Source organism: Crocuta crocuta, unplaced genomic scaffold (genome assembly GCF_008692635.1).
Source record: "Crocuta crocuta isolate KB4526 unplaced genomic scaffold, BGI_CrCroc_1.0 scaffold396, whole genome shotgun sequence".
NCBI lineage: Eukaryota > Metazoa > Chordata > Mammalia > Carnivora > Hyaenidae > Crocuta > Crocuta crocuta.
Genome location: NW_027533259.1, coordinates 1253421 through 1275555, shown reverse-complemented (window position 1 = coordinate 1275555; position 22135 = coordinate 1253421). Strand labels below are relative to the sequence as shown.

The 22135-nt window shown below is 35.8% G+C and overlaps 1 protein-coding gene across 1 annotated transcript in view; it reads left to right on the top strand.

Moving 5' to 3' along the window:
- KMT2E (lysine methyltransferase 2E (inactive)) overlaps nt 1-22135 on the top strand; it is a 99936-nt gene that overhangs the window by 38169 nt on the left and 39632 nt on the right. The window contains 3 exon segments of the mRNA XM_077746913.1: nt 16424-16538; nt 17308-17537; nt 20318-20398. Of these exon segments, the coding sequence (XP_077603039.1) occupies nt 16424-16538; nt 17308-17537; nt 20318-20398 (426 nt within the window).

Below are 22135 nucleotides of genomic sequence, written 5' to 3'. Positions count from 1 at the left end.
TTTTTTTTTTTTTCCTTTATTTTTTTTTTTTTTTTTTTTTTTTTTTAGTGTTCCTTCTCCTATTTGTTAAGTATTTACATTTCCTAGGAGTCTCTACTTATCTTACTTTGTAAATTGCCCTGGAGGTTTCATCCACTTCTATAGCTTTCACCATTTCCTACATGTTATGACTTTGAAATCTTCCTCAACCTAATTCTATCTAATGAGCTCCACCAATACAGCCCCCTGCATTAACAGACCTCTTAGGTATTTCAGTACTATAAAGAAGAGATGTGTATCTCTACAATGTGTGTTGTAGAGAATCCTTCTTCATTTTTCAGATTTTTTGGAATTTAAAATTAAATTTAGACCTGAGTCAGCAGACTTTTTCTTTAAAGGGCCCAAGAGTAAATATTTAAGTTTTGGATCAATATGATTTCTGTTGAAACTACTCAGCTCTGTTATAGATGGAAAGTCAGACAGTATATATAAATGAATGGGCATAACTGAGTTCTAATAAAACTTTATTTCCAAAATCAGGCATTGTGCTGGCTTTGGCTCAGGGATCATAGTTTGCTGATTTTTGTTTAGAGAAAGTGAATCTTGAGTACTCTTTCAAATAAAGAGTTTCGTTCTTCTCTGATTTCTTTGGCCTAAGCAAGTACTGTTCAGTGATATGACTTTATTTTAAAATGTAAAAACAGCTTGCTAGGAATTTCTTATTTATTAAGAAATACTTATTTAAGGGCTTATATTCTGTGATCCACTGTTTTAGGTGCTGGGGACACATCTCCACATCTAAAGTCTTACATTCAAGTTTTGCTTTTCTTCTTGTAAAATGGAAAAATGTTGCTTTTAAGTAGAGCCTTGTTTTTTCACCTGTTCTCTGGATCTTATCCCCCCTCATTTTTTTTTCAGGATCTCTACTCTTACCTGCCAGGTATCCTGTGTTTCCTGCCTTTTCAAATTTCTTTCTATTAGATCATTCCCATCTCAGACAAATATCTTAAAACAGCTGCCCCTTTTTGTTTCTTCATCCATTTTTCTGTTCCTCTTTATAGCAAACTCCTTGAAAGAGTTTGCACTCAGCATCAGGCCACACAACACCACTATAAATATTTATGTTGTCAAACTAGTTAGTAGTTTTCTATAATTTATATAGACTTATCAGCATTTGATACAAATAATCACTTCCTCCTACTAGAAAGATTTAATTCTGTTGGCTTTGTAGTTACCACACTTAACTGGCCACTCTTTCCCATTTTGCGCTTGATTTTCTCCCCCAAATCTGTTTCCCTCTGTTCCAGGCTCATCTTTTTCTTTAAATAACTCCATCTCTATCCACTTGCTTGAACCAAAGCCCTAAGGTGTCATTCTTGGTCACCCACCACATCTGATTCATTGGTGAATCCTGTGTCTCCCTCCAAAATACATTTAGAATCAGTACACTTCTCTCCATTTTCTACTGTTGTCCTCGTCTAAGCCCTTTTCATCTTGCGCCTAGGTCCTATAATCTCTGTATTTTTTTATTTTTTATTTTTTTGCTGTCTACAATTCATTCTCTTTATGGAAGGCAATACGATTCTTCTGAAGCATAGACCAAATCTTAAATCTCTCCCACTTGAAAACCTTCCAATGGTTTTGTTTTGTTTTGTTTTACTTAAAAACCCTGACTTCTTTTGGCATCAAAGGCCCCAGTTTATTAATTTCTGCTTAATATTCTCCTCTTAGCCTACTGTTGTTCCCATATTGATATTATTTTCCTTGTTCTTTTGAACATTCTAAACTTGTTACTGTCCAGGGGCCTTTATACTTGTTCCAACTGCCTGGGACATTCTTTTTTTGCTCTTAGCTTAGCCTTAGCTGTGTTCAAATATAACTTTTCAGTGAGGCTTTTCCTCTGCACACCGTATAAAATAGTATCTGAAAAACCTCTCTGAAATAGTCTTGTTTTCTTTATTATTTTATCCTTTTTACTGAAATACAAGCTTCATGAGTACAAACATTTTTATTATACATCACTGGATGTGCAGCACCTCCCGCAGGGCCTGGTGTGTAAGGACTGAGTCATGAATCCTATTGTTTGAAGGTAGGTCTCTTGGTTAACCCTGAAGCTTATTGTATAGAAATGATTGTTAAAAAGTCATATCTTAGCTTATTTTATTTCAGTTGTTTAGGAGAGACAGAACTAAAGCTAGAAATATTTTACAGCTTCCCCTTTGTAGAAAGATGTAAGGGGCTATAGAATTGGACAAACTGTCTCTTGTGTGTAAAAAATCTTACACAATTGATGTGATTTCAGTGAGTTGAATGCTGTAGTTCTTTAAAGTAGCTGTTATTGTTAGTCCTATTTCAGGAATCTGGGAAACAATCAAGGGTATTAGGAAGCTAGCAGAATTAAAACAGCAACTAGAAAGAGACTGAAATTTACTATGTATATCATCCTAGTGACTGTATATGACTGTAATAGAATATGTTAGGACACCGTGTAGAAGCAGGAGGAATATAAAATTCTCCAGTGTTAGAATTTTAACAAGTGGTTGTATTTAAGTGATAGTATTTTTTTTAATGTTTATTTATTTTTGAGAGACAGAGAGTGAGCAGGGGAGGAGCAGAGAGAGAAGGAGACACAGAAGCTGAAGCAGGTTCTAGGCTCTGAGCTGGGGCTTGAACCCACAAACCGTGAGATCATGACCTGAGCCGAAGTTGGCCACTTAACAGACAGAGCCACTCAAGCCGCCCCTAAGTGATAGTATTTTGACTAGGAAATTTTAAATCACATTTTCTTTAACTGATGAAGGATTAAATGATGAAATTTTCCAGACTATGTAGTTAAAAGTAGGAGTTTAAAATATAATTTCAGGGTGCCTGGGTGACTCAGTTGGTTGAGCATTTGATTTCGGTTCAGGTCATGATCTCACAGGTTCCTGAGTTTGAGCCCCGTATCAGGCTCACTGCTGCCAGTGCAGAGCCTACTTTGGATCCTTTGTCCCCCTCTTTCTCTGCCTCTTCCCTGCTCACACTGTCTTTTTCAAAAATAAGTAAGCATTAAGAAACTAAAAAATATATATATAATTTCATTTTCTTAACTCTAGAGTCTATGTAGAGTCTAAGATCCTTTTTTGGAAGCTTGGTAGTAATATGCTATAGATTATAGATGGGCATTTGAATCTGATTTACACTTTGTGTGCCTAAGTAGTCAAATAAAAGATGCTCTTATAAATTAAACAAACAAAAGGCTTCTTTCAGGATTCAGAATAGTCTGTTAAAGGGAAGGGTAAATGTGAAGAAGTTTGGCATGTCATGTAATAATTAGAAATTAGGTGGATGAGGAACACCTGGATGGCTCATTTGGTTAAGCAACTTGGTTTTGGCTCAGGTCATGATCTCATGGTCATGGGTTTGAACCCCATGTCAGGCTGTGTGGTGGCTGCTTGGAGCCTTTTTCAGATTTTCTCTGTCTCCCTCTGTTTCTCTCCCTGCTTGTGTTTTCTCTCTCAAAATAAACATTTAAAAAGAAAGAGAAGAAATTAAGTGGATGAAAAAATATTCTAAAACGTATTTGGCAAATGACACCCACGTTTGGTAAGGTTTCAAAAAACATAAGGAAGGCTGCTAGAGAATTATTAGGAACTTCTTGTTGATAGTGTAATTGGCAGATTAAGAGATGAAGAGTTAAATCGTCTTTATGTAATAAAATATTTGAAAGTTATATTTCAGTATGTCATTGAAAGTAAATATCACACGAATCTAACAGTGGTTAATGTGCTGTGTTTCTGTACATAATAAAAATTAATGTAGGGGCACCTGGGTGGCTCAGTTGGTTAAATGTCCGACTTAATCTCACCTCAGGTCTTGATCTCAGGGTTGTGAGTTCAAGCCCCACATTGGGCTCTGCGCTGAGCTTCATCACCACGGTGAGTTGGTCCCATACTTGAGAATTGAAGGAACTCAGTTGCAGAAATTATTAGTTGATATAGGAAGTTGCACATTTTAATATCTCTTTCGTAAATAAAAAAGTTAGTAATTTAGACCCTGACCACCATTTGCTAATGAAGATTACTTTGGAACTAGACAGAGTACTAAGTATTTTTCAGTGAAGAAAAGAACTAAGTAAAAGTAACTTATTTGTAAGTGGGGAGGGGGAAGGAGCCTTGGAGAGGAAGCACTTTTTACATGCTCTGATAATGCTCAGAGCTTATCCTGAACCTACTGAATCTGGAAGAATTCTATACAGATTACTCAACCTCACATATGAAGCCCTCAGCTTTATCTTGAAATGCTGCTTCTCTGATCACATTGTAACCTTGCTTGCTGAAGAAACAACTATTAGTGGTTTTGTATAGGTTTTCAGAATAAAGATCATATTCCTTAGCTAGATACCTAGGGTACTTTTTGAACTGGTCCTTGACTGATTTACCTGCCCTCATCTCTAGCCCTTTCTTCATACCTTTAACTGTGTCTGCTCTGAATTCTACAAATTCTTCTCTCTCTCTCTCTCTTTTTATTGAAGTATAATTAATATACAGTGTTATATTAGTTTCAGGTGTACAGTATAATGATTCAGCAGTTTTATACATTGCTCAGTGCTCATCATGATAAGTGTGCACTTACTCTCCTTTATCTATTTCACCCATCCCTCCCCTCTGGCAATCACCAATTTCTTCTCTGTAAGTGTTTATTTTTGTCTGTCTCTTTTTTCTTCATTTGTTTTGTTTCTTAAATTCCACATGAGTGAAATTACATTTGTCTTTTTCTTGTTTCACTTAGCATTATACCTACCTTCTGTGCCTATCCATGTTGTTACAGATAGCAAGATCTCACTCTTTTTTATGGCTAAGTAATATTCCTGTATGTGTGTATATATATATGTATGTATGTACACACACACCACATCTTCATCCATTCATTTGCTGATGGACACTTGGGTTGGTTCCTTAACTTGGCTATCGTAAATAATGCTTCAGTAAACATAGGGGTATATATCTTTTCAAATTAGTGTTTTCATTTTCTTTGGGCATCTAGTAGCGGAATGACTGGATCATATGGTAATTCTATTTTTAATTTTTTGAGGATCTTCCATACTATTTCCCATAGTGGCTGCCCCAGTTTGCATTCCCACAAACAGTGCGTGAGCATTCCTTTTGCTTCATATCCTTACCAACACTTACTTGTCCTTTTGATTCTAGTCATTCTGACATAGGTGATAACCTGATTGTGGTTTTGATTTGCATTTCCCTCATGATTAGTGATGGTGAACATCTTTCCATGTGTCTGTTGGCCGTCTGTATCTTCTTTGGAAAAATGTCTATTCAGGTCATCGGCCCATTTTTAAATTGGATTGTTTGGGTTTTGTGGTATTGAGGTTTATAAGCAATTCTTAATCTGTGCTTCCTAAACTTCAGTGAACATAAGATTGAAAGTGCTTATTAAAATGTAGATTTCTGAGCCTGATCTTTAAAATGTTTTATTCATTTGGTTAAGTATAGCTGTAAGAAAAATTATACCATGCATTACAGGTGATTGTGATACTGGTGTTCGGTCAGTCTTGGATAGAGAAACATGCTTAAACATGTCTTGGTGTTTAGATCTCTGACTGCATTGTATGTTTCTGTCTGGAATACCCTCTCCATCTCTTCCACCTCTCTTATTTCTCAGGCTTGTTAACTTGTCATTCTTTAAAATTTGGTGTATGTAATTACTGTTATGAAGAGCCCCTATGCATTTCTCTGATGACACTACTGTAATCGTTAATATACTTATCTTCCCCACACATTACTTTCCCTTCTTTATTTTTTCATTTCCAGCATCTCAGTATCTTCTACTTAATGTGTAGCAAATGTTTACTGAATGAATAAAACTATATTATTATTGTATGTTCCTTGAAGACAGGGACAGTGTCTTGTCTTTTTATCTTTCATAGTCCCTGGCAAACACTAAGCCCTCAGTATTTGTTTAATCCATGCTAGTTATATTGAGGTCTATGGATGTAATCCCCACAGTGCTCAGTGAGCCTTATGAAGCTTTTTAATTTTTTGTTATTTTAATTTTGAGCTAGGAAGAAAATTTAAGTATGTTTTAGAGTGATCCTGGATGACCACCTCTTTATATTGGATACTTATACTTTATACTGAATACATTAGATTTCAGTGCAAGTGTTTGTGTTTGATGATGTTGGTACACAGATGACCTAAAGACCTAGTTTTTTTTTTTTTGTTTTTTTGTTTTTAAAATTTTTTAATGTTTTTTTTTAATTTATTTCTAGGAGAGAGAGAGAGAGACAGCGTGAGCAGGGGAGGGTCAGAGAGAGAGGGAGTCACAGACTGAAACAGGCTCCAGGCTCTGAGCTGGCAGTGGGACAAAGCANGATACAGACTCTGAAATTGCCTCCAGGCTCTGAGCTGGCAGTCAGCACAGAGCCCGACGCGGGGTTCGAACCCACGAACCATGAGATCATGACTTAAGCGAAAGTTGGACGCTTAACCAACTAAGCCACCCAGGCGCCCCTAAAGACCTAGTTTAACGTAGTGTTTCACTAAATACAAATCTTAAAAAGAAAAATCCCTCTCTATTGCAGGGTTTTGTTACTTAATTTTGACAAACAGCTAACTAAATAAATACCATTCTGAAGTCTAAGTGACCTCTTTGTACTCATTGAAGACTCCCATTGCCATTTTTTCCCCTTTTTGCATATGCATGGGATATTGTCTTTCTCTATCATTACTGCCTTTTATTAATTTTTAAAATATTTCATTTTTAAGGAATCTCCACACCCAGTGTGGGGCTTGAACTTATGACTTCAAGATCAAGAATCACATGTCCTACCAACTGAGCCAGCCAGGTGCCCCCATTACTCCTTTTAAAAAAAAATGTTTTTTTTCAATAGAAGAAATACTTAGTATAAAATTCAAATATTCAAAGTCCTTTATTTTTCAGAAGTATTCTCACCTTTAGCGAAACCTCATGATGTTATTCCTTCCTGTTAAATAGATATGTTTTTCTCTTGAATCCTCTTAAATCTGGAGCCTTGAACTTTGAACTTTTGCAGCTTCTACAAGGAGGTCTTGTTAGGTTCAACTAAACATTCAGACTCACAAGACTGTCACAGGCCATACTTGATACTAGTTGACATGGTGTACAGGACAGGAGCCACACTTTATCAGAGGTTACCATCAGGTGTTTGTGTCTGTGTGAGGCCATACAGGAAGGAATACAGTCAACCATCCAGGAGTTACTTCTTTGGCTTCTCAGGTGATGGTCATGTACAAGGAGTTGAAGTCCACACTGAGTGGTGTGAGAGTCTTGTGATTAAGAAGCCTTCTATCCCTCAGAAGTCACTATTTGTTGTTAACAAGCACAGGCAGAGTTTCTAGGTTCCAAGAGTCACTGCATCTTTGGGAAGTTCAAATCTGTGGCATCCTCATAAAGTATTTATAATTTTCTCAACCAGATACAATTTATTTACCAATCAAGGGTCATTTTAATTTGCTTAGCAATGTAGCAAATTAGCTTACCAGGTTTTAGGGTAACAGAAAGTTAGCTAAAGAGCAAGGCCTCACACAGGAGGAAAGAGTTCTCTTAAGCATTTGCTCATACTTTTCTTATGGCATTAATCCTCTTTTTGCCTTTATATTGGTTTTTGAGTACCTGTCTCTTTGTGTTAACCCTGCTTTTCTGAAACTCTTTGAGTGATAGTATGTTTTATAGATCTTTTTATCTTATCTATGATCTAACAGGGTACCTTAAATACACATAGTGAACACCATCATGGAACTATTTGTTGAATTATAGTTTATATGCTGCTTTGACTGGAAGGTTAACCCACCAAATAACTTAGAAAAATTTTATAACTGGGATTCATCGTAGATGGAAACAGTGTAGGAATAAATTTTCTGGATGAAGTGGTATCAACAGCATGTCCAGGTAGGGTTGCTCTTATTTTAATGTCTATATGACTTCTTTGGAATAGGGGCTACATAATGATGTCTTCAGATTCATTTTTTTATATACTGAAAGTATCTATTAGTGGTGGTAAGATACAAATTTGAGAATACTGTGAGTTAGAAAATGGCAAATGTTTCACTATGGGCAAGCACAGAAATAGTAAGATGATTTTTTGACTTTGCTATAGTAAACTGTGTCAGAAGAATCCAGAAAATGATCATCAGATCATCATCACTCTACAGAGTATATTATGTTCATGGCTGGAGTACCCTGCCTTTCTGTCTGCCACATCTTACTGAAAAAGTAAATGGATCTGAAGAAAGATGAATGATCACCAGGGCTTAAGGGGCTATGTTAAAAAGATGGTTAATAAGGAGTGCCTGGCTGGCTCAGTTGGTGGTGGAGCATGTGACTCTTGATCCCAGGGAAATGAGTTTGAGCCTCATGATGAGTGTAGAGAGAAAAAAAGGAAAAAAGTATACTTAGTAAGATTGAGCTCTATGTATCAAGAAACAGGATAGTTCAGTGGACCCATCTATACAGACAGGTACTTAGATAATCACTTAATATTAAAACATAAAAACTGGAGAGCACCTTGAGAGTTTTAAAGAGAAGAATACAAGACAATAAAGTATTCCTTTGCAGAGGTTTTGAATAAAATAGTTCAAGGAACTCACATACAGTTTCTTGGTTTACCATGTTGGATATTAGATTTGGTGAACAATGAATCTAATGCATGTGTCAGATTTTGTTAATCTACGTTAACCTTACGTGTGTATATTAAGTATTCCACAAAATCATGTTGATTTTTTTCATTGACATGCTTAAGGCTGAACATACCTCTGTATAGTTCTCTTAAGAATCTGTCCAACCAGAAACTTTAAAGGTATTAATTTGAAAACAATTTAAACCTTTCAAAATTCTCTGTTGCCAGTGAGATTTCCTTGCTTATTTAGCTCTTGTGTCAAAATTACGATTTAAGCAGTGACTAGAACCGAAATTAGAACATTAATCCCATTCTGTTGTTACATCATTTCATGTCTATATCTTATTTTGTTGGTAGTAAATAACGTTTATTACAGTAATAGGTCCTGGCCTCCTGGAGCTTAGCATGTTTAAAAAAGACAGAGAAGGTAAGTATAGAAAAGAGATATGTGTATTGGCATGGTAGGTTAGTGATGCATATGTATACACATATATAGTGTAGCAGTAAAATGTATTTTATTTCACTGAATAATGCTCTAAATCCCTGACCTAAAATTTTAAAACCTTATATTTTTCTTTTTTCTTTTTTTAATGTTTCTTTTTATTTATTTCTAGGAGAGAGAGAGAGAGAGACAGCGTGAGCAGGGGAGGGTCAGAGAGAGAGGGAGTCACAGACTGAAACAGGCTCCAGGCTCCGAGCTGGCAGTCAGCACAGAGCCCGATGCGGGGCCCGAACCCAGGAACCGGGAGATCATGACCTAAGCGAAAGTCGGACGCTTAACCGACTAAGCCACCGAGGCGCCCCTAAAACCTTATATTTTTCAAAAACCTTATTTTTTAAAAGTTTACTTATTTTTTGAGAGAGCAACTGAGCATGAGTGGGGAACAGGCAGAGAGAGAAAGAGACAGAGAGAGAGGGAGGGAGAAAGAAAGAGAATCCCAAGCAGGCTCTGCACTCACAGTGTGGAATCTGACGCAGGACTTGATCCCATGAACCGTGAGATCATCACCTGAGCTTAACTGACTGAGCCACTCAGGAGCCCCTTAAACCTTATTATATCAGTGTTACAGCCTCATGATTACAGATTGCATTTTTTGATGTAAAAGAGTTTAGTCTTTTACTATGTGAAAACTTTAAGAAATATATTTGAAAAAAAAAATGCCTTTACAGAAGGATTACCAAGGAACCATTTTATTTTAAGGCACTTTTTTCGCTGCTTCTGTTTCTGTGTCTTCCTCTGTCTCTGCCCCTCCCCTACTCAAGCTCTGTCTTCCTCTCTCTCAAAAATAAATAAACATTAAAAAAATTATTTAAAAAGTAAAAAAAGAAAAGGGGCACATGGTTGGCTCAGTTGGTTGAGTGTCTGAATTTGGTTCAGGTCATGATCTTGCAGTTTGTGGGTTCAAGCACTGCATTGAGCTCTGTGCTGACAGCTCAGAGCATGGAGCCTGCTTTGTCTCCCTCTCTCTCTTAAAGAGAGGAGTACAAGAGAGTGAAGTATTGTCTCCCTTTCTCTCATGGTCTGTCTCCCTTTCTCTCTCAACAATAAACATTAAAAATACTTATAAGGCACATATTTCAATAAAAAGACTTATGGGAGTAACTTTTAGAAGAATAAACTTTTTTAAGGACTTTAACATATTTAGTGCTCAATATTTACCAAATGATTTAATATCAACAATATTTTGGTACCTTGCAAATTTAGTGATTTATTTAAAACAAGTGTAGCTAGACCTTTGTACTTAAAATCACTGTTGAAAGTTTGAATTACTGTGGAGTTAAGGTTTCAAAATAAAGTTGAAAAGTAACTTCAGAATTGAAAAGCAACTGAATATTTAGTTATACCTGAGAGACATTTCTGAAGAAATAAGTAGTATTACACGTCTGTATAGTGCATTGTAGTTGAGAAAATGCACTTTCATATCCTTTCTATCATTTGAGTTTTATCCATATTGCTAGGAAGAAGGTGAAACAGGTATATTTACCCCACATTACAAATAAAAGGCTCAGTTTTAAAAAGGTGACTACTCAGCTGTACCCAATGAATGGCCAGCCTTTGACATGTAAGTCCCAATTCCGTGTTCTTAATTTTTTTTAGTTTATTGTATGTATGTATGTATGTATATAATCTCTACATCCCATGTGGGGCTTGAACTCACAGCTCCAAGATCAAGAGTCTCATGCTCTTTCTGATTAAGCCAGCCAGGCGTCCTCCATGGTTTTTTTTTTTAATAGAGAAGGCTCATTGTTAATTTTGATGAAATTTGAGAGGAAAAAAAATAATAAGCACATGTGATAATACAGTTGACAGCATACAAAAATATTATGTGAAAAGTAATAATTAACATTACAACAAATAAGTGCTATAAGGACCCATAGAATTTATAAAAATGTGATGAGTTGAAGCAGTTAGGAAAGTGCTCCTTGAGCATTTGAAATAAGCCTTGAGAGATGTGTTTAAATCAAGAAGTTGAGAATCCACAGATAGAGGCTTAGAAATAGAGTTGCTTAGGTCTATGGCTGTTCCACCCTGAATGCACGTCCCATCTCTGATCTCAGAAGCTAAGCAGGATTGGGCCTGCTTGGTTAGTACTTGGATAAGAGAAATAGAAATGTCCAGGATATCTTCCTGAGATAGGAGGAAAGGAGATAGTGTCCCATTCTTGCAGGTATCTATTATATAAAGGATATTAAATGTGTAAGATAAGAAGCTTGGGGAACTTAAAAAAATCTTTTTTTAAATAAGGAATACAAAAATATATATAACAGTAGGGAGAAGAGTATAGTAATCCCAAGTGGCCATTAGGCCATTACTCAGCTTCATCAATATTCAAAGTTTTGCCGGTCTTGTTTCATCTAATAGTTTTACTTAAATATTTTAAAGCAAGTAAAGGGTTTAGAAAATGTACTTTCATCCCTCATTTTACATACATATTCCTTAATGTAATTACATATAGATAAGGATTTTTTAAACCACAATACTGTTATCTCATGTGACAGAATTAACACTTCTTTGAGAGAAAGAGCATGAGTGGGGGAGGGGCAGAGAGAGACTCTTAAGCAGGTTCCACTCTCAGTGTGGTGTCTGACATGGCTCAGTCTCACACCATGAGATCATGACCTCAGCTGAAATCAGTCAGACACCCCAACACTTTCTTAATATAAATTACCCAATTCATCTTCAGATTACCCTTATTTGTCTCAAAAATGTTTTTTTTTTTTTTTTTTTAAATGTTTTATTTATTTCTAGGAGAGAGAGAGAGAGAGAGAGACAGCATGAGCAGGGGAGGGTCAGAGAGAGAGGGAGACACAGAATCTGAAGCAGGCTCCAGGCTCTGAGCTGGCAGTCAGCACAGAGCCCAACGCGGGGCTCAAACCCACGAACCGCGAGATCATGACCTAAGCGAAAGTCGGACGCTTAACCGACTAAGCCACCCAGGCGCCCCTCAAAAATGTCTTTTTATAATTGGTGTGTTCCAATTGGCATCCAGACAAGATCCACATGTTGTTTTTGTTTGAAATATCTTTGAATCGCTTTTCATCTGCAGTAACCTTTAAAAAATGTTCCCCCTCATACCATATAACATTGAAGAAACTGAATCATTTGGAATATAGAAGTTTTAGCTTTATGAATTGGGCTTATTTCTTTGTGCTATCATGTATTATTCTACTTAATCCCATATTTTTAAATATTTATTTATTTTTGAAAGGGAGACAGAGTTTTGAAAAAAAATGAGTTCATCTACAAATTTTGTTTTGATCATTTGACCATACCTTGCTGCTCATGTATTATGAATACTTTAATTACATGTTTTTTAGCATTTTGAATTCTCAGGCTAGAGAATGCTTATCTTTTGGGAAGTTTCCCATGGATAGCGATTATCTTTTTGATAATGATCATTGTTTCAGTGATTTAAGAACATATACAAAAACCACATTTGAATGAGTACAAATAAGTTTCATACTATTTGAAAAGTGATGTCAAAATTATGTAACTGAAATCTCATCCATCTGTGGGATGAACACAGCACTGTGGTTTATGTTTGGATGTGTAATTACTTATAGAAAATACTATGCTAAAAAAAAAAAGAAAATACTATGCTAATATAGTTTCTTACTTTATGATAAATGTCATACCTTTATATTGGTATCTATGTGTGTATATATAGATATATATACACTGAAATTAATTATGGCATATTATCCCTTTAGCCATGCCATTAAAAATTTATTAAAACCTTATGATAATATTCCAGACGATTTTGAGGAAAACTCCTATGACTTCAGTGTAGTGATTTTTGTTACTGTGAGTTCCTACCAAGGTGCTGTCCATATGTAAATGCGGTAGATTTGTGTGGATTTAATCTTTTTTTTTTTTTTTTAAAGTAGGCTGCATGCCCAGCGTGGGGCTTGAACTCATGACCCTGAGATCAAGAGTCAGATGCTCTTCTGACTGAGCCAGCCAGGCACCTCTAATTAATCATTTTGTGATTGGATATTTAAGTCATTTCTCCTCTTATATATAATTTTTATGAATAGTAGTACAGTAAACATCTCAAATCTGCAAGTCTTTCACAAAGTTGTTTTCATCTTTACCATATTCTGGAAATGCAGAGCTTTGAGGATATTTAACACCATGGGACTTTTAAAGAATATTTCTAAGGATATATGTTGTTGTGTTACTTTTTTTTTTTAATTTTTTAAGTGTTTTTATTTATTTCTAGAGGGGAGAGAGAGAGAGAGTGTGAGCAGGGGAGGGTTAGAGAGAGAGGGAGTCACAGACTGGAACAGGCTCCAGGCTCTGAGCTGGCTGTCAGCACAGAGCCCGACGCGGGGCTCGAAGCCACGAATCGCGAGATCATGACCTAAGCGAAAGTCAGACGCTTAACCAAGTAAGCCACCCAAGCGCCCCTGTGTTACTTTTTTTTTAATGGTATCTTATAGTTAAGGAAAATCTTTAAAATAGGTCAACCAAATTTTTTAAAAGTAACTATTACCTTCTTTTAAAAATTACTTTCAGGGGCGCCTGGGTGGCTTAGTTGGTTAAGCGTCCGACTTCGGCTCAGGTCTTGATCTCACGGTTCGTGGGTTCGAGCCGCGCATCGGGCTCTGTGCTGGCAGCTGGCTCAGAGCCTGGAGCCTGTTTCGGATTCTGTGTCTCCCTCTCTCCCCGACCCTCCTCTGCTCACACTGTCTCTCTCTGTCTTTCAGAAATTAAAAAAAATAAAAAATAAAAATAAAAATAAAAAATAAAAATTACCTTTAGTGTAAGCAACAGGATTAGAAGTGAGGATCTTGATAAAGAATTTCTGCTTTCTTTCATTGACAAATGATCAGTGCTGCAGCTTCAATTTGAATCATGAGGTTATGCATTCATGACTTGCTTACATGCATGAACTTACCTGCTTTTGTGCTGAAAGTTTTTTTCTATGCTTAACCATTAACTGCTCCAAAATATCAAAGTTTTTACCATGCTCTTTAGTAGTTTATTCAGCGTTTGATCTAAATCTTTAAGTGGGAATCTTTCTATTTTGGTCACAATACCTGCATGTTACCTTAATAACAGTATTATAGATCAGTAACTGCCAAAGCTCCACTTCTTCCTTTCATGTAAGTTTTAAAGATTTTTTTAAAGCAATAGATATTATAAGGCAGTCAAAGGCAGATTGCTAATATCTTTTTTATTTTATATGCATTTTATATGCATTTAACCTTTTGTTGAGCATTTATTTCTACCTCCAGGGATGCATGTTATAAAAATACTACCATGTATTTAGAGAAGATTTATTGAAGGGTATACAAGTGCAGTGATACCTTTTGACAGTGAAAAATAGAAACAAATATCCCCTGGGGCACCTGGATGGCTCAGTCAGTTGAGTGACTGTCTGACTCTGGATTTTGGCTCAGGTCATGATCCCAGGGTTGTGGGATGGAGCCCCATGTTGGGCTCCCCACTGAGTGTGGAGCCTATTTAAGATATTCTCTGTCTCTCCCCCCACCCCCCACTTCTCCTTCTTTTTGCCCTTCTTTCCCTCTCTCTTTAAAAGAAAAAAAAGTTAAAAAAAATCCACCAATAGGGAAATTGTTAAACTATGTATATTTACATAATGAAGTAAGCAGTTGTTACCAAAAATAAGTTAGATACGTATTGATTGACACTGAAATATGGAAAAAGCAAATTGTGAAAAAAACAGTATATTAGAAACAATTTAGAGAGAGCTACATGGCATCTTAAGATTTGTATTTGAGCTTTTAAGTTTGAAGGTTTGAGGTTTGAAGACGTGGTCTTTCATTTTCTTATGTACTTATGTATTTAAGTTTTATGGGGTAGGAATGTGTTGATTTTAAATTCAAAAAACATTTCTTTTTTAAAATAAGGAGGAAGCAAATTTTTAAAATAACACCGTAGACATTAGGTGAGTCTTGATTTTCAAAGTATTCAGAACATTTTGGAGGCTCTTCTGTAATTTCCTCCAGAACCATGTAACAGTCTCAGTTTGTGCCTCCTTCTTTACTGGTTTTGGAATACCGGATCTCACAGCAGCAGCCACTTAGAGCTAAATCGAGACTTTGTGCAGGAGAATGAGTTGGAGAGGTGGGGAGAGTATATCGAGAAACCATTGACTATAGATATCTGACAACTAGAGTGTAACTGGATTAACGGAGTCTTTAAACTATGAAGAATGCAAACAGTACTAAGTTCTAAGGGCAAATTTTGGATAAGAGGTAGGATAAGGGGTATCATGACAAAACTATCTCAAATGGTGGCTACGGTAAGAATAAAGGCACAGAAACAAATCATGTTTTCTGTGTGCAAGGGAGCAATTAATTTCACTGTGAATTAGCTTCAGAAGTAGTTTCACTGCTACATTGATCAATAAGAATTGCCAGGAATAGGGTTCAGGAGGATTGATATGAGTAAAGAAGTTGGTAAAGTGATATATGTAAAAAGCTAGACCAGAGAGCTTAACAGGTCAATCACAGTGGGTGAGTTGTTAGTCCCAGTGGTATCTGTTGTTGGTCAGGTCATCGTCACTTAACCATTATGGACCAGATCTACTGATCTTACTCTACCACAGGTTGTGGTTTATATTTTTTCATAAGCAAATCTTGGTCCATTGTGAGGTTTCTTATTTCTTAACGTTATTGATATTTTCCAAGGCTTCATTACATCTAGGCGCACTAACACATACATATAGTTTTGACCATTGAAATGTATACTTCACATTGGGGGCCATATAGATTCATTGTGTTCTTCATCCTGTTTAAATTATTTCTGCCACTTTTTTTCACTCCTGTGCCTAGTGTCTATGGTGCCATTGAGTATATCGAATAATGTTTAATCTCTAATAATTGTTTTAATGTTTGTTTATTTTTGAGAGAGAGACAGAGTGAGAGCGAGGGAGGGGGAGAGAGAGAGGGAGATAGAGAATCTGAAAGTAGGTTCCAGGCTCAGAGCTGTCAGCACAGAGACTGATGTGGGGCTCAGACTCAGGAATTGTGAGATCATGACCCAAGCCAAAGTGAGACACTTAACCAACTGTGCCACCCAGGTGCCCCTCTAATAAATTTTTTTTTAATGATAAGGAAACTATATTTGAACTTGGGAGGTGAAACATTTATTTTTTTAAAAAGTTTAGTTAGCACAGAATCTGGATAGGACATATCCACAGGGTGTTTACCTACTATAAAAAAGACATTGGTATAGCAATAAAATAAAATGCTGATAATTTTAAATTGATTGAACAGAACAAAAATGAGTGGAATTCTCTGATGCAACTTTTTCCCCTCCAGACCAGAATCCGTAGAAGCTAGCCCTGTGGTAGTTGAGAAATCCAACAGTTATCCCCACCAGCTGTATACCAGCAGCTCACATCATTCACACAGTTACATCGGTTTGCCCTATGCGGTAAGTGTCAAATGTTTATCTGGAGGGGTATTTTTTATATCTAGAGGTTGAAAGTAAACGTTTGTGGTATGGTACTTAAAACTAAGATATTTAAAAATCCATACTTATTTTACATTATCTAAACAATTAGGTATGTAATTTATAGTTTAAATTTTTATTGCTCTAACTATATTTAAAGGATTAAAATTCTGTAAGAGGTATTCCCTAGAAGTTTTATTATTACTATTATTATTTTGCATTTTATGCTATTAATAGTTTGGTATTCTTTGCCTTCTCTATAAAAAAGCCAGAGATAGAACTGTGTTGTACTATCTACTGTTGATTATAAATTGTATAGTAATTTATATAGTAAATTATATAATTACCTTTTAAGAGCACTTATGTGCCAGGCTTTGCGCTAAATATTTTATTGCATGTGGAGAGTGAGGGAGGGAGAAAATCCGAAGCAGGCTCCATGCTATCTATCAACGCGGAACCGAGATTATAACCTGTCAGGATCAAGAGTCGGATGCTTGAATGACTGAGCCACCCAAGTGCTCCCAAGGGGAGTCATTGTGCAGGTGACTGAGGTAGACCGACATTTTCACTTAGTAGTATGGTTTAATATCTAGCTTTACCAAGTCATTATTTTAAAGGTATTAAGGAAGAAATGGGCCAGTTTCATATTTCTTAAATATTCAAATTAAGGACTGAATTTTATTTTAATTACGTAGTTCATATTCTTGCTGAAATTATATATATTGTGCTGTGTTTGTGTTCAATTATCCAGGACCATAATTATGGTGCTCGTCCTCCTCCAACACCTCCAGCTTCCCCTCCTCCATCAGTTCTTATTAGCAAGAATGAAGTAGGCATATTTACCACTCCTAATTTTGATGAAACTTCCAGTGCTACTACAATCAGCACATCTGAGGATGGAAGTTATGGTACTGATGTAACCAGGTGCATATGTGGTTTTACACATGATGATGGATACATGATCTGTTGTGACAAATGCAGGTAAAATATTTTAAACCATTAATTTCCTTTTCTTGAATGCTGCTAACCTTTGATTGTTAATCTTTGAAAAGATAAAATCACTTTTGAAGGAATTAATGAGTGCAGTTTTTAAGTGAGGCTTCTGCTATTATCAGTGTAGTTTATTTTGTTCCTAGAAAAAGCCCCTATGGGAAAGAAGCTCTCTTAGAGTTTATTAGAAATCCTCACTGTTAATTGCATAATAGGCATTCAGTTGTGAATTTTATTCATATAGGATCACATCTCTGTTTTTGCTCATTCAGTAATAATACAACTACATAGAGTGGTAGACAAGATAGAAAAATGAGCCCTGTGAATTTCCTTTGGAATTATTTGTGCTGTGTAGTCAAGTGTGATTTTCCAGTTTGGGGGAATTATACATTTTGATTGATGTTTGTTTGACCTGACTCTCTCACCTCCTTTTGACTTGAACCTTGCAGCACTCTGGAGTCTCCTTGAACCAGAACCACAGTCTCCCCTCCCCCAACCCTGGTTCAACCACCAAGAAAGGCCTCCTCCCCTAGAGAAGGTGTGATTGGGACAGAAAGTGGGGTTTTATTTTTGTTTTTGTTTTTTTTTTGGGGTGAGGGAGTTGGGGAGGATGGAGAGGGAATAGTAGGATTTCCGCCTGAAAGTTACCGAGTCCATCCCCTGCATAGAGTGGGAAGCAGAGTATTTAAGTAGGGCACTGTAGTGAGTAAGAAAATTTGGTAGCTTTATACAATTTCCTGGGTCAGATCTTTATGGCATAGCTTAATTATTGATTTGAAATAGTGTAGCATATACCCATATTGGAACATGAGTGTAAAAATACATCTTAAAGCCAAATATAAATTACTTTGCATTATTTGTAATATTGTTCCCATTTATTAGGTGATTAGGAGTTGGATGTTACTGATATAAACATGCATATAGGGTTATATTTTAAAATTTTTATTTACCTTTGCCAAAAAGCGGGGAAAGTAGTCTCAACTGGAATGTGAAATTTGATATTTTTATGTAAAAATATGATATTTTCAGTTAATTTTAATAAAAATATATTGTGATACCTTTTCACATTTAAAAAAAAATACTTTATATCTGTAACACAGAATCATTACTATGAACAATCACTTCAGTAAATGTACTCAGGAGGTAAATTAAAAAAACTAAAAAAAATCTTCAGTGATAACTTGTTTTCTTTGTTATTTTTTAAATAGCTACCTAATAGAAAATCTCAAGTCATCTTTTAACTGATCATATAATATAGCTTTCTCTTAGCTGATCTTGTCTAATGTGATAAATTACATACATTTGGCACTGTTTTCATTTTAATGCATAATCTGGACATTGTTTTCTTTCAGTTTTATTACAGTGATCTAGATATAATACGGAATTATCTGTTAGAAAATAGTGAAGTAGTCCTTAGGATTTATACTATCTACAAATTCTTTAAGGACCATTTCACAGTTTTTGGATTGTTCAAAGTGTTTGCTTCTCAGCAACTGCTGTTCTGAATCTGTATTTTGTGGTTCTATTTTTCTGCTGCTTAATCTGTAAAATATTGTACAGCTTAATCTTTTTTTCTCTCTTCTTCTGTATTGCCTCTATGTATTTCCATATACCTAATGCCTGTAGTCTCTTTCAAGTTTGACATCTAGAGTTCTGATCATTTATTCATTTTCTAGTTTGGTTTCTTCTGTTGTATGCATGACATTACTTACCACCCAAATTTAATTTAGTTTATTGTTCTAACCCTCCTAGTCAGGTGCTCTGCTTTTCTTTCTCACTTTTCTCTCCACATCTTTGATTTATATTCCATTACCTTCTGCTTCCTACCAGTTCTTTACTCAACATCAGTTAAGAAGTGAAGAGCAATACAATAGTAGGTAACTCAGTAGGGATATATTAGAAGTGACTATTATGTAAAAAGTAATTAAGACTATATTTAGGAACAGGCGTGTGTGTGTGTGTATTTATATTTGGACCAATTAAAATGTTGGCAACAAAATACAATAATAGTAATAAGTTGAGAAGTTGCCTCAAGCTGGTCCATGTACTCCATAAAAATAATTTGAGGACAGAATAGGTTTAGGGTCTTGAATTCTTTATCTTCTCTGCTACATTCTGGTTCTGTCCTTTAGCTCAAGTTTGGAATATTGGAAAATCCTCTTAATTGCTTTTTCTACTTTCATTTTCTTAACTTCTTTGAATTCAAACACTTTATATCATCAAAACACCTCTAGTTTTACATGTTGCTAGTTAGAGGAAATCATACACATCCTGTTGTTCCAACTCCTATATAATCTGACTACACCTTACTAACCCAGTTCTACTGCCCCTGTATTTCTCAAAATGAAAATTCTCCTTCAAATATTTTAACTGTCTTCTGGCCATTGCACCTCATATCTGTCTACTTGGGAAACTGTTGCTGTAATGATACCTTTTCTTTCTAACTCCCAAATGAAGTCTTATTCAAGTCCATCATTCTCCAGGGCACTTTACCTGTTAACTTCAAGTAGTGTGGACCATCTTCACTTCGTGACTTTTGATAATATTTGTAGTGTATATCTTTCACATTTTAAAGTTACATTTGCTGTATTTTGTCCTCTTTGCCTCTCAAAGTTTTATCTCCCCGAGGACATATTTTCTGTGAATTCTTCACAGCGCCTTTTACAGTATTAAAATGGGCACTTACTAAGGGATAGTTAAATAGAATATCAAATCTTAATTTAAGGATGAATATTCTATGAATATTTTATATTTTGCTTTTTTTTTTTAAGCGTTTGGCAACATATTGACTGCATGGGGATTGACAGGCAGCATATTCCTGATACATACTTATGTGAACGTTGTCAGCCTAGGTAAGTTGTGCATGTTTATAAGATTGCCAGTAAATATATTGAAATAATCTTCAGTGACTAGAAGTTTTTTATGAATTCTGGATTAAACAATTAATGGATCACTATGTTTCATCAATTCTAAGATACACTTTTCATGTTTATTTTTTTTGTATATGACATCTCTAGAATCAGGAAGAATCTTTCCATTGATAATGTATCGTGGTTTACTTAGTAACTTTTTTTTTACTTTATTAATAATGCATACAATAATAGTGCATCTTCTAAGTGGTGGTGTTTTTTTCCCATTGGAATGGACTATGTTCAATAGTTGCTAGAAGGACATTTCCTTAGTTAATAAACGATTTCATAGGTCTGTACAGTCATCCCACCACCCTGTGTCAGCAATTTTCAACAATCTTTTTCACGTACTATCATGTAGTTCTTCGCCCTTCCACATATTTTAATGCAAATCCCAAACATATTTCATTTATATATATCTCTCTGTACTTCAGTATACAGTACAGTAAAACCTTGGTTGCGAGTAACTTATTCTGTGAGTGTTCTGCAAGATGAGCACACATTTCTAATAAATTTTAACTTGATAAACGAGCAGTGTCTTGTAGTATGAGTAGTACGTGATGCTGCATGTCACATGATCACAGCTGAGCCAGTGGTTCTTGAAATTCATATTGATATACAAGTGGTTTGGATTACAAGTATGTTTCTAGAACGAATTATGCTTCACACCAAGGTTTTACTGTATGTGTATATGTATATACATATATTTAAATACATATATAATCATTTATATTTATTAAATATATGTATAATCTGTAAAAGAATAAAAACCCAAAGCCATTATTATACATGCAACAAAATGTATTAGCATCTAGCCACTTAAAATATTGATTGGTTAACATACATCTGTTACGTCTCTAGTAACATAGCCTCCTTACATTACTCCACTAATTTTGGCCTCTCCTTTGCAAGGAGAGGCATGTGTTCTTTTTTTTTTTTTTATTTTCTTTAATGTTTTATTTATTTTTGAGAGAGAGACAGAGACAGCATGATTAGGGGAGGATCAGAGAGAGAGAGAGAGAGAGAGAGAAGGAGACAACAGAATCCAAAGACAGGCTCCAGGCTTTGAGCTAGCTGTCAGCACAGAGCCCGACGCGGGTCTTGAACCCACGAACTGTGAGATCATGACCTGAGCTGAAGTCAGACGCTTAACCGACTGAGCCACCAGGCACCTGACAGTGTGTTTCTTTAAGGAACTAAATTGTTTATCCTGATTTGTTTGCTAATTGCATTATTATGATACAACAAGTTTCTCTGTCCTTTATATTTCTGTAAATAAGTGTGTGATCAGATTATAGGTTCAGTTTTTGTTGTTAAAATTTATTTTGAGAGAGAAAGAAATAGCGCTCAGAAAGAGCATGAGTGGAGGTGGGAGGGTGGGGGCAGAGGGCACAGAGAGAGGGAGACAATCCCCAACAGGCTCCATGCTCACAGTGTGGGGCTTCAGACTTACAGTGCAGAGCTTGAACCCCACGAGCTATGAGATCATGACCTGAGCTGATATCAAGAATTGGATGCTTAACTGACATAGCCACCTAGGAGCTACTCAGTTGTTTGTTTTTTGGTAAGAATATTTCATAGACTGCATCAGGTGACACATCATATCTGGTTGTCTCTATGATAGGAGCCGATAATAGTCATTATTTAGAACCATTAATTTCTTAGGGGCTGCAAGTTAGT